The sequence below is a fragment of the Stigmatopora argus genome, chromosome 16 (genome assembly GCF_051989625.1).
Source record: "Stigmatopora argus isolate UIUO_Sarg chromosome 16, RoL_Sarg_1.0, whole genome shotgun sequence".
Classification (NCBI taxonomy): Eukaryota; Metazoa; Chordata; class Actinopteri; order Syngnathiformes; family Syngnathidae; genus Stigmatopora; species Stigmatopora argus.
This window is the reverse complement of record NC_135402.1, coordinates 8,765,935-8,779,164: the sequence shown is the minus strand read 5'-3', so window position 1 is coordinate 8,779,164 and position 13,230 is coordinate 8,765,935. Positions and strand designations below refer to the sequence as shown.

Sequence of the window (13,230 nt, the reverse complement as noted above, 5' to 3'; positions counted from 1 at the left end):
AGGTTTGTCACTTAATGTCTGTTGTCGTCTCTTAGTTGAGGCTGTATCAGCGCTCATCAAATCTGGACAACGCCTTCGCGTCGGTCACCAAGCTGCTCTCTGACACGCTGCTACTTAATGTTTTCCGGGACATGGTCATCCTGTTCAGAGCCGACTGTTCCATCTGCCTCTACAGCATTGAGAGGACGAACGACAGGTAAAAGATGTGTATACAGACGCTCCCCTACTTACGAACATACGACTTACGAACAACGGTACATACGAACATGTCTGCAAATTGCGTTTATGTCGAAAAATGTTCGTAAGTTCGATTTTGTATTTTTTTCCGTCGTTTTTTACCGACGCCTGGCGCTGTGAGGGCTCAGCTCACCCAGCATCTACCTTCTTCTTCGTTGCAATGCGGAAGTGCGTGAACGTATCTCCAGTGTGCAAAGAACCTTTTTCATTTGTATCATTAAATATCTCATGCATCATTATTGAATATGGTTGGTAAAAAGTGAAAGGCTTCTATTGAGGGAGTTGCAAGGAAGAGGCAAGCCATTTCATTTGAAACGAGTGGCAATAATAACGAAGCTTGATGCGCGTGAGAGTGGTGAGCGTTGCACATATACAACTTGAATCGTTCGACCGTCAGTACCATTTATAAACGGAAAGATCGAGCAGCAGGACCCAAATATTGAACGTTGCACAAAGTTTGCAAATCAATTGAATGATGCCATACAGTGCTACCGCATCATTTATGATGAAAAAAAGAAGAAAACTGTGCAATCGTCATTAGGTCGCTTCTTTTGGCCAGTTTCTAATACATAAATCTCTCTCTCTCTCTACAGTACTGTACATATTCTCTCCATTTTATTAAATGTTTTTTTTTCAGTACAAACCAATGCGTGTTACTTATACAAGCCTTAAACATACAAATGCACTTATATAAACCTTCAATATACTTATATCGGCCTTAAACATAAATTATAATACAAAATATAGCACTGAATCAACTTACAAACAAATTCAACTTATGAACAATCGCTCGGAACCTAACTCGTTCGTAAGTAGGGGAGCGTCCGTATATATAAAGTGGTACCTCGAGATATGAGCTTAATTCATTCCAGGACTGAGGTCGTATGTCGAAATTAACGTTTCCCATAGAAATGAACTAAAAACTAATTAATTTGTTCCAACCCTGTGATAAAACACCCAAAACAGGATATTGGATTTAAAAACATTATTTGTTCTAATTCGCCATCTATTAACAATGTAACAAATAACTAGTGGTTTAATACTACTAAAATCAGTTTAATAGTATATTAAAATTAGACGGATTTCGCGGAGGGTAGGTAGAGGGAGGACTTTTTGCACGGCAATGCGCTCGTAACAACATAAACAAATATAAATGAATTTGGACTATGATGCAGACACACTCAAGAATAAATTGAATCTAACCTTACACTAAACTTAATTCTATTTTGGTTTTAAATGTTGATACCTTTCTTCTCTCGGGTTGGCTCTATTTTCCCCGCCTCCACCCTGACTTTCAGACGCAACCTATCGAGGGTTGTTTGCTTTTGTCTTTCAAAATATTCCCAAAATGATGCGCACAAATGTCCTCACAATAGGATAACGCACGACCACTTGCCAACGAGAAGTAGTATAAATGCCATTCGCACTGACTAACGGGAAGAAAAAAAACCACTGAAAAAATGCTACGCTAATTGACAGGCTTCAATTACTTATGTATTTCCGTTATTTGTGGCATGTGTTGGTCCCTGTCCCCAAAGAATTGTATCGTTTGGCCCTACGGAAATAACCAACTTTTTTTATTGTACACCTACATGTAGAAGTAGCGCTATATTAATGTGTAATATTTTGTTTCAGTCCCACTCCTTCAGTCAGCGTGGATCTGCTGCAGGAAGTATCCATGTCCCGCTACATTCCTCACCCCGCCTTGGTAGTCTCTGTCACGCTCACCTCTGTGCGCACGGAAACGGGCATCACACTGAAAGCCCCGCAGCAGGTAACACATAGCACGCAGCACACAGTGAAGTACAGTCAGAAGTATTAGAAGGATAATATTTCGCTTTTTACACCTCAGGCCTGCATGGCAGAGAGCATCATGTTGAATCTGGCTGGCCAGCTGATCATGCTGCAGAGGGACCGTTCCGGACCGCAGGTACGAGAAAAGGAGACGCCCGCCAACAGCAAGAAGCTGGTAAGAATTTCTAAAATACGTATTAATTTTGTCATTTAAAAAGTCAAACTCATAGATTTCCTGCACACGGAATTGAATAGTTTGATTTACTTTTTTTCAGTTAAAAAAAGCAACCCAAACATCAAATTGGTCGCAGATTTCTTTTTTCATGAGTGCAAATTTGTCCTTCTGCAAAGCAATTTCCCAAAAAATAATCGGTGTTCTGCATGTTTCACAAATGACTTAACATGAGCACAGGTGTCAGACCCATTTTTGCAATTCTAGCACAAAATCAGTATGTAATAGAAAATTCATCGTGTTGTTGCAATGCCAAGTAATTATGTACCTCCAAAGGATTGTTTTTTTCTGAGGCATCCAGTATTTTTAAAAAGAAACAGAATAATAATTGTCTTTAAAACATTTCCTACATTAGAAACCTGCGCATTTTAGAATTACATTTTAGTCAAAGTTTTTTTTAATCATTTAATCATTTGTACAGTGGTACCTCGACATACGATCTTAATCCGTTCCGGGACTGAGATCGTATGTCGAGCTTTTCGTAACTCGAGCGGACGTTTCCCATTGAAATGAATTAAAAACAAATTAATTCGTTCCAACCCTCTGAAAAAACACCAAAAACAGGATATTGGATTGGAAAAAATGTTTTATTTCTTCTAATTTGCCATCTATTAACAAAGTAACACATAACTAGTGGTTTAATAGTAATAAAATGTGTTTAATAGAAGTAAAATTAGACACATTTCATGGAGGGTAGAGACAGCGACATACACGGAGGCGGGAGATGCGTAGGAGAAACTAGTCTGAATAAATCGTTCAGTGCTCGTAGATATATCTGTTATACACGAAAGAGATGCGGCAAAAAAAGACAGTGTGCTACAATGATAAACAGCCTCTCGTGTAATGGCCACCTGTCTTGGTCGCATCTCGAAATTTTGATCGTATCTAGGGCGAATTATCCGATCGAAATTTTCATCGTACCTCGAGCATGTCGTAGGTAGAGCTGATCGTAGGTCGAGGTACCACTGTAGTTTGAATTTTGGGTTTGAATGTTACTCAAAATTCTTTTTTGTCCCTGTTTCATAGCTTCCATTCTGCCCGCCGGTGGTGCTGGCGCAGTGCGTGGAAAACGTGTGGACAACCTGTCGCTCGGACAGGAAGAAACGCCACTTGCTGGAAGCCTTGTGGCTCTCTTGCGGCGAAGCGGGCATGAAAGTGTGGATGCCGCTGTTCCCGCGGGACCACCGCAAGCCCCACTCCTTCCTCTCGCGACGCATCATGCTCCCATTCCACATCAACATCTACCCGCTGGCCGTGCTGTTCGAGGACGCGCTCGTGCTGGGCGCCACCAACGAAACAGTGCTTTACGACGGCATGCAGGGGTCCGCTGAGCCGCTGGAGGCGCTCTTTCCATTCTGCACTGTGGAAAGGACCTCGCAGATCTATCTGCACCACATACTCAGGCAGCTGCTGGTTCGCAACCTGGGTGAACAGGTACTGTATGTGCAAAATAACTAAACACTGTTTCAGTTTCTGATAACGAATTAATGAATGAATATTTATACAGTAATACCTTTAGACATGAGCTTAATGCGTTCCGGGACCGAGCTCGTATGTCGATTTCCTCGTATCTCAAATCAACTTTTCCCCTAGAAATGAACTATAAATACAAATTTATTTATTCCCACCCTCTGAAAAACACCAAAAATCAGGACATTACCAGGGAAAAACATATTTTATTGGTTCTAATTCACCACCTACTCACAAAGTAACAACTTTAGCTGGTGTCTTTTTCAGAAGCTTGCTTTGTCCATATAGATTCCGCTGGGTTTTTCGCAGATTATTGACTCGGTCACGCTATGTCCAGTAAAAAAAATGCAACCTATACACCCCGTGCTCGTAGAAAGAAATCATAAGCAGCCTCTCACGGACTCTCGTATGCTCGTATCTCAAATTTGTCTCGTATCTCATGGCAAATATTTGCTCTGAATTTTCCTCGTATCTCAAATTTCTCGTATGTTGAAGCACTCATATGTCAAGGTATTACTGTAGCCTAGGTATTTGACTGTTCAATTCTCGTCTCTACACCCACTGTCAAAATTTTGAGACATATCATTGAGAAAGTGTCTCACTTTTCTCACTTGTGTTTTTGTGCTTGACTTTTATTATTGTATCTTAACCCCACTTTGCATGATTGTTTCCCTCCTCGCAGGCGTTGATGTTGGCTCAGTCGTGTGCCTCACTGCCATACTTCCCCCATGTGATGGAACTGATGGTGCACGTGGTGCTGGAGGAGGAGGCTACATCGCGGGATCCCATCCCCGACCCGCTTCTGCCCACCGTGGCTAAGTTCATCACCGAGTTCCCGCTTTTTCTCCAGACCATCGTGCACTGCGCCCGCAAGACTGAATACGCCCTGTGGAATTACCTATTCGCTGCCGTGGGAAACCCCAAGGATCTTTTCGAAGAGTGCCTCATGGCTCAAGATCTGGACACGGCCGCCTCCTACTTGATCATACTGCAGGTATCAGTAGAAATGTACCACAAATTGACTGACTTTTCCTAACTCAAATGCATTATGTCCTTCCAACTCCCCCTGTGTTCCTTCCCATTGAAGAACATGGAGGTTCCGGCTGTTAGCAGACAGCACGCCACTCTCCTCTTCAACACGGCGCTGGAGCAGGGCAAGTGGGATCTTTGCCGTCACATGATCCGCTTCCTGAAAGCCATCGGCTCAGGGGAGATGGAGACACCGCCCCCGACGCCAACCACGCAGGTAGGAGCAAGCACAGCGCCATCTTTAGACCGACGTGGTCTTCTGTGAGAACGGAGCAACCTCGGCATTCGAACGAATCACAACTTGTACAAATTGGGAGCCGAAACAGACACGTGACAATCCCAATAATTACCACTTGAATCTCATAATACAGTAATCCCTCGAATATCGCGATTAATGTAGACCGCGATAATCGAAAAGTAGGATCACCCCTACTGTAACTACCTTTTTTTTCCTTTAGTGCTGAGTCCTAGTAGCATGCTGAAGAAAGGGCAGTGGCGTCCGCTTGCAAGTTTCAACGTGGATTTTCACATTTTTATGAGCTTTTTAAATATAAAAAAATCTTCAGTACTGATAATCAAAAAATCGCGAAGTGGGATCCCCCTACTGTAACTACCTTTTTTTTTTTCTTTAGCGCTGAGTCCTAGTAGCAAGCTGAAGAACGGGAAGTGGCGTCCGCTGGCGAGTTTCAGCGTGGATTTTCACATTTTTCTGAATTTGAAAAATAAATTTTTTTTTTTTTAATTATTAATAGAAAAAAATCATGAAGAAGTGAATTTGCAATAAGTGAAGTCGCGATAATCGATGGAAGACTGTATTAACCTTTTCCCTCGTAATAAGACTGATCTTTTAATATTACAACTTTTTTTCTTGCAATAATACTTTTCTTGCTTACTATTACAGCATATGTCGTCATTCTAGTAATATTACGACTCATTGTCCTATTTTTTTCTTCTGTTGCAGTCTTTGAACAGTTGAAAAAAACAGTTAGGGCTCAGTGTTGTCAATTTTCCACATTCCATGGATGAAGTCTTATTTCAAACTAACAGGAGGGTACCATTAAATGCCCAGACATGCGGACAGAGACCAAACCGTACCGCTGTATTCTGTGTTTGTACAGGAGCCCAGCTCAACCGGCGGCTTCGAATTCTTCCGCAATCGCAGTATCAGTTTGTCCCAGTCTGCGGATTCAGTAACCACCAGCAAGTACAACTTACAGAAGACCTTCAGCATGCCTGCCGGGCACGCAAGTAAAGGGTAGGAATGCACCAACTTAACTGGATTATTAGAGCAGTAAAAATACTGCCAAATATAATATAAGCAGTAAATAATTAATCACTTTGCTTATGATATTACACGATGATCTGTTACTTTTGTTAGTTTCTAAAGAGCTATAGCCCCACTCGGCAGACATATTTGCTTCATAGTACTGAAAGCAGGTGCAACTAGTGGATGGGATCCAATCTCGTAGTACTGTCCGATACTCCAAAAACAGTTGTATCAGGCAACGATAGCGATGGGGAGTATTGGATCAGGACATTACTATACTTTCAAGACCCTAGGGGCTTTTAAAAACTCTTTGAGATCTCACCTCTTTTCTCAGGCGTTTCAGGATTTAGGACAGTTAAATAAAGTGTTGATCTAACGACGTTACATCACGAAATTACTTTTTTACTGTAACTACTAACGTAATGCCATACATTTTCGTAACCTCTAGTTATTGTGCAAGCGTTACTGCATTACTTGCATGATCTAAATGGAACGTCTTTATTTGTACTTACGAATGGACGTAAAACAGCACTGTCAGTAAATACAATTGACTTTTGTTCAACTGAACATCGTCCCCAAACCTCATTGGCCCCAATCCCTCAGACCGTGGGCAATGTTCAAGGCAACCGGAGTCTATCTGTTGTTTACAGACGCTTCTGCTGCTCTCTCTCTTTGGGGTGTTCTCGGTTGCCAGTGTTCTTGAACAACCCTCTAGAGCACAGGTGTCAAAGTGCCGGCCCAGGGGCCAAATCTGGCCCGCCGCATCATTTTGTGCAGCCCGAGAAAGTAAATCATGAGTGCCGACTTTCTGTTTTAGGGTCAACTTCCAATAATTATAGATGTACATTACATTTCCTGATTTGCCCTTTATAAAATCAATCATTGCAATTTTTTTATATATTTTTTTTCTTTTGTGTTTTTAGTTCAAAAAGCATTTTGTAAAATCTAAAAATAAATATACAAATATTTTCCGTTTTCCACTTTAATATTGAACATAATTAAAAAAAAGATTAGTTTCTATTTGAAATGAAAAACATGATCAAAAGAAATGTTCCATTACTAAGAAAAAAAAAGCTCAAATAAACATTTGAAAAGGTTATTGATTGGAAAACTTAGGGCAAGAGGTCATGGTAAGCTAATGAGAGACAATTTGACAGAGTCTTACTCATATGGCTTACTAACAGACACTCACAAACCCAGTTTACGCACATGCTAAAAAAGTCTGTTTGAACAAAAATACGCTGCAATGTTAAGAGTGGATCTCACTGAGAGCGGAGGCTTTTCAGGGTGGAAATACAAACATTATTGGGGTGCTAGAGCCTATCCCAGCCAACTATGGGCACTCTTTGTTTTTGTTTTTTTAAAGTAAAGTAACGTAATTTCTTTTATCATTAAATAGAAATGTAATTTTATTACTTTTTCAGGGAGGTAATGATAACTATCATTCTCAAAAGTAACTTGAACAGCACTGCTTGAACAATATTGGCGTTTTGAATTTATTCCTGTTTGTTTTTGTTTGTTTCTGCATTGCTTTTGTTGTTGTTGGTATACTGCTTCTGAATTGTTATTTGTTATTGTGCTTGTCTTGTGTACAGCAGGTTGTTCAAACTCCGTTTTGTAAATGAACTTGCCTTATTTAGACCTTTGTTGACATGAATCATCTGTCTTTTTGTGACTGATTGGCAAGCAGGCGGGACGGCGAGTGCGCCGAGAACATGTACATCGACATGATGCTGTGGCGCCACGCCCGCCGACTCCTGGAGCAGGTGCGCCTGCGAGACCTGGGCTGCTTCTCGGCCCAGCTGGGTTTCGAGCTCATCGGCTGGCTGTGCCGGGAGCGCAACCGCGTGGCCCGCGTGGACGACTACGTCCTGGCCCTGAAGAGGCTCCACAAAGACTTCCTGTGGCCATTCCCAGTCGTTCCCGCAGCCAACCTCAGCTCGCCGTTGAAGAACGGACGGTGTCGCCCTGGTGAAGCCCTTTTTTTAAACTTTTTGAATAGTAATAAACGACCGTCAACGTCATTGGCCTTCTTTGCTTTTCAGAACTTAGCGCCAGGCTCCTCAAATCCCAGTCGGCCGACAGCCTGCTGAACAGCGACATGGACACGGCGCCCCTTCTATCTTCTCCCGCCAATCACACCTGGATGGACGGCCTCAGCCAGAGGAGTAAAGAAACGGACGCCCCCTCTTCCGTCCTGTCCAACCAGCAATCGCCACAGACGCACGAAGCCTTTCTGTCACTCATCACCAACAAAGGTTTAAATCTGCTCTTCAATCCGAACGAATTTCACTTAGTCGAGCACGGCATCCGTCGTGAGGCCCAAATATTTAAAAATCAACAAAACCCCATTGGAAATATAAAGCCAATTTTATTTTTATAGGATGTATTTTGCTGGAGAGTGACTGCATTGATTGGGAATTCAAAACATATAATTAAGAGTTAAAAAAAATGCAGTCCATTTTGATTTATTAATAACACTTGGTCAAAATGAACTAATTATACATTTTAAATTATAATAATACAATAACAAACAGTACATTTCTATAGGGATGCAATAAAAGTGATATACCGAATATGAGCAAACGGTGACAGAAAACTTTTTTAAAATATTTTTTCAAAAATGTATAGAAAAAAGACCACAATTATTCAGTTTTTTTTTCTGCATTTATTTATTTTGTATTTTTTTAAGAGCTTATTAACTCTAATATTAATTACAAAAATATATTTAAAATAAATAATCATTCTGCCAACCTTTGTTCCATTGAGGCGTCTTCTAAAATAAGTAGCACCTACTGCAATCAATTAATTACACTTGCAAAAGGTATACTGTTTGGTTTGAATGAAAATGTGCACCCACCCTTTGAGGACCAATTTGTGACCTAACGAGCAAATTATTATTATTATTTTTTTACCACCACTTAGCGGAGGACTACAGCGTAGGCTCAGCCACTGACCTGACGGAGAGCAGCTCGGTGGTGGACGGCGACTGGACTGTGGTGGACGAGAACGCGTCCACGCTGAGCCTGAGCCAGGCTGAGCTGGAGCACATCTCCATGGAGCTGGCCAACAAGGGGCCGCACAAGTCGCAAGTGCAGCTCAGGTAAGGGCGCTTGCTCCCTCGCTTGCCCTTCCGCCCAAAGCTCTCTCACGCCGCTCTCTCCAGGTACCTGCTCCACGTCTTCACGGAGGCCGGCTGCTTGGAGTGGTGCGTGGTCATCGGCTTGATCCTACGTGACGCCAACGTCATCAAGCGGGCCGTGGACTTCCTGGCGAGCCCTGACGTTCCCATGGAAACCGTACAGAGCGTGCACGCCGGCTTATCGGCCGTCGACGCCTGGACCGCCACCGACTGGTGAGTCTCCCGAAGCTTGGGTTCAGCCTACCTTCGGTTGCACTTCTCTGCTTTAACACTAGATGGAGCTCATCACTCCAATAGCTAAGGGATCAAAACCTGACGTTTTGATCTTTTTTTACCCAATTCTAATTTTCGCTGTCATCCCCCCGTTTTTTGTTTTTTTGTGTTTTTTAATACAATTCTAACCCTTCCCCAATTTCCAATAACGCAATGGGATCGGTGACAATTTTACACACACAAAGGACGCACCGTTTTTATAGACGCAGCCAGGCATGGCAAAACATACACCAGGTTAAACATATGCGCTACACCCACACACTAAAAACATGTTTTTAAAAAGGCAATGGAAGCAAAACTGAGCTCAGTTGTACTCTATTTAGCCATTTTACAATGTACTCACGTCATTATTTCATTTTCCTGACTTGGTCGCAAATCAAAAGTGATGGCCAGCCGTGAAAAAAGCCATCCGGTCGCTTGACATATGCCTTACGTAGCCATAATCTCATGTTGCGGTTCAATATTCATCCGTATATAATATATATATATATAGTTCAGTCTAGCTTTGAATGCCCTGTTGAAGCCAACATCTAGCGGCAGGATTTCTTTTGTAAATCCAGCCTTAATGACGGTGAGCATTAGTGTGTTCGCCGTCATCCTGGGTGTATTGACAAAAGAACTATATATCCCAGCAGTCACTGTGCAGTACTTTTTCTACGGGAAAAATAGTAGAGTCGGAGGCTGCTTGCCGTAGTTGTGAGACCTGTAGAGGATGGTGTACCCTATCGACTGATTTATTTTATTTTATCGTGATAACAATTTTAGTATTGGTCCATATATAAGGCGCACTGGATTATAAGGCGCCCTGTCTATTTTGGAGAACATTTAAGACTTTTATGTGCGCCTTATAGTCGTGAAAATATGGTACCTCCAAAGGTTTGCACACCCCTAGCCTACGAACTGCCATCAAATGTTCTCTTTTTCCCCCGCTATTAGCCTGGGCTACAAAGCATTCCTCGGCCTGATCCGGCCTCACCTGCAGCAGCTGACGTCGGCCCCCGCGGACGCCGAACAGACTCAAGCGGACACCTTCCAGGCTCCCGCCGGCCCGAGCGCCGCCACCGAGGGGACGGGGGGTGCCGCCTCTGCCCGGCCCGAGGCCGCCACGTCTGCCGCCGACCCTAAAGGACTGCTGACCCTCCCCTCGCCGGAGCCCGAGGAAGAGGAACGGACCCCCGACGGGACGGAGGAGCGGCATGACGAAGAGGGTGCCTACGACTGCACCTTGTCTTGAACCCTTTGGAGCTTCTTCCTCCATATAGTATTAACATCCAGCCTTGGAAGAAAATTTCTCCGACGGCTTCTATTTTTTTTTTCTCGAGACTGTATCAAAAAAGTGCCGACAAAAAGAGAAGAGGGGGGGCCGCGCCCACCATACTTTCATACCTCATTATACACTTTTAAGCATAGTATTTTTTCAATGAAGGTATTTTTCTATGCAACCAAAACCACGTGTTAAGGCTTCGTACATGAACATCGTGAATATTAATGCAAGGTAGGATTTCTACGGGGGGGCAAAAGAATGGACTTGTCATTTCACGCATCGCATCCGGCCGGACTGCTGAAGACTTTATCGTTATTGTTTTTATCACGCCGTATCGTGCATGGAATTCATTTTATGGTATCGGTCAACACTTACGACGATTATTTATTGTATAATTACGATGGCATCTTTGTTTTTATAATGTTTTTTTTTAAGTTCATCCAGGTGGTATCGGCGTGTCAGTATTACCTTGTGCAATTTATCCAAATGTTACTCAGCTTTATGTGATTTGATTTGCAGTTGACTTTTTTTTTGACCCAAATAAGTGGACGGTTATTAACTCACTGTTTGAACCGGCAGGATGCCAGTCGCTGAGATAATATTTCTTTTTGACAAACGGAAAAACGGAACGATGCCGTCTTCGTGATGACGCTTACTTGAAGAAAAAAACGAAACGAAACGCTGACTTGACAAACCAAAGACTTTTTTTTGTCCATAGGCCTTCTCTTTGCATTTTAACCCCTTTTCCACACAATATTAGGCAAACCCTCTAATAGCATCCACTACAAATTGAGTGCCGTTTCTAATTTTGAACTCACGTGACCAAATGGAAGCAGCACGGCTTGTGTTTGCCTCAGAGTTATCACGTTCTGGGTTCCAATTTAAACTCGGGCAATGAATTGACAACAGCCATCTTTCTTCATCATAAACCCAAAGTGTGTGTGTACCTAATCAAATGATCATATGTATAATGTCCAGGTACTCTAACCCGTATGTAACACAACTTCTAACTTAACTACCGGTGTGCAGCAGACTTGCCAAGTGCTGTGAATTGATGAACACAAGCTCTCTTGTATAATTTGCTTTTCTATTTTAAATGTTTCAACTGTTTTCTGTTTGTAAATAGACCAATAATTTATTTTTTAATGTAACAATTTGATTAGATATGATTGTTGCAAATGGTCACTTTTGTTTGGCTTTTTATAAAATAATGTAGGTGCACAAGTGATGGTGCAAAGCAATGTAGTTTTCCTGATGGGCATGGTGGGTACTTACTTAGCTTATGTGGTAAAGTGGGTTCCCACATCCTCCAACTTGTCACTTGTTAGGTCAAATAGAAAATTAATGGGCCAGTACTTGGCATAGGGGGGAGTTGGGTGGGCTCCTTATCTCAAATGGTAGTGCCTGCCATGTGGGCAGACAGGGGTTCAAATCCCGGTTGGTAATCATTTTTCCCTTAAATAAAAACAACCGTGTGTAGTTAAGACTTTCCAATAACGACAATGTAAAGTGTTGCCACTTCATGGCATAGAGGTTTGTTCACCTGACTGCCATGTGGGCAGCTAGGGTTTGCGTCCCGGTTGGGAAACATTTTCCTCAACGACCGGGTGGACGCCAGGAGGGAGTCGTATTTGAAGGCTTTTGACGTTGTGGTGCTGGCGCAAGACGAAACCATGGACGTCCCCAACGCCGTCCTCAGATACGTCATGGCGTCCCAAGGCAACGACGGAGAGTAACGAGATGTGGGTGGGCATTTATTTATTTATTTGGGGGTGGGGGGGCAAGCATTACTATACATAGTCTTTTTTGGGGGGGAAAAAAATTGGCACATTGGGACTAATTCAGTCCCAATGTTGCCGGACAGAATAAAAACTGTATGATAAAGAGTAAAAGTATACACTTTATTTCAACATATACTGCAAATATCTTTGTTTTTAATACAGCATCCGTTGAATGACACATCACTCCTGTATTTTTCAAATGAGCCGTGAGGTTCGCACACTTAACGGTGCATAAAAGTCCATTTTTGTGTTCTGAGAACAGCCAGGGAATCTTTGAGTGGAAGTTTAAAGTAAGTACCAACACACTAGGTGCCCCCCGCCTCTGGGATAGGGTCAGGGTTCAAATGCCAAACTACAGTGGGCCAAGTGGCCCAGTGGTTAGAGCATTGGCCTCTGAGATCTGGAGTCCTGGGTTCCAATCCCGATTGCTCCACCTTTTCTCTGTCTCCTTGTGCCCTAAAGTCATGTCAAGTTTTTTTTTTTTACAGGGTTGAATTGGAGGGGGCTTGGTGGCCCAGTGGTTAGAGTGCCAGTCTTTGACAACTGGAATCTTGGGTTCAAATCCTGCTTGGTGCACCATGTCAAATGACAATGTCATATTTTTTTACTATAACTATTAGGTCCTCTGCTGGCTGAGTGGTAAGAGCATCAGCCTCTGAGTTGCATGGTCCTGGGTTCGATGCAGTTTTCGACTTGGTCCCTTTCGAGTCAAAAACGGAGCAAAACGAAAAGACTCGGGCG

The 13,230-nt window shown here is 42.7% G+C and overlaps 1 protein-coding gene across 2 annotated transcripts in view; it reads left to right on the top strand.

Annotated features, from left to right (window-relative positions):
* Positions 1–11,934, top strand: part of ric1 (RIC1 homolog, RAB6A GEF complex partner 1) — a 32,929-nt gene extending 20,995 nt beyond the window's left edge. For both annotated transcript variants that reach the window (XM_077622615.1, XM_077622614.1), the window contains exons 16-27: positions 36–196; positions 1,873–2,011; positions 2,090–2,206; positions 3,290–3,697; positions 4,416–4,727; positions 4,821–4,979; positions 5,881–6,017; positions 7,720–8,000; positions 8,075–8,287; positions 8,955–9,132; positions 9,196–9,384; positions 10,381–11,934. In XM_077622615.1, the coding sequence (XP_077478741.1) occupies positions 36–196; positions 1,873–2,011; positions 2,090–2,206; positions 3,290–3,697; positions 4,416–4,727; positions 4,821–4,979; positions 5,881–6,017; positions 7,720–8,000; positions 8,075–8,287; positions 8,955–9,132; positions 9,196–9,384; positions 10,381–10,678 (2,592 nt within the window). In that variant the 3' untranslated portion in view covers positions 10,679–11,934. The remainder of the gene's footprint in view (positions 1–35; positions 197–1,872; positions 2,012–2,089; positions 2,207–3,289; positions 3,698–4,415; positions 4,728–4,820; positions 4,980–5,880; positions 6,018–7,719; positions 8,001–8,074; positions 8,288–8,954; positions 9,133–9,195; positions 9,385–10,380) is intronic.
* Positions 11,935–13,230: the final 1,296 nt, after the last annotated feature.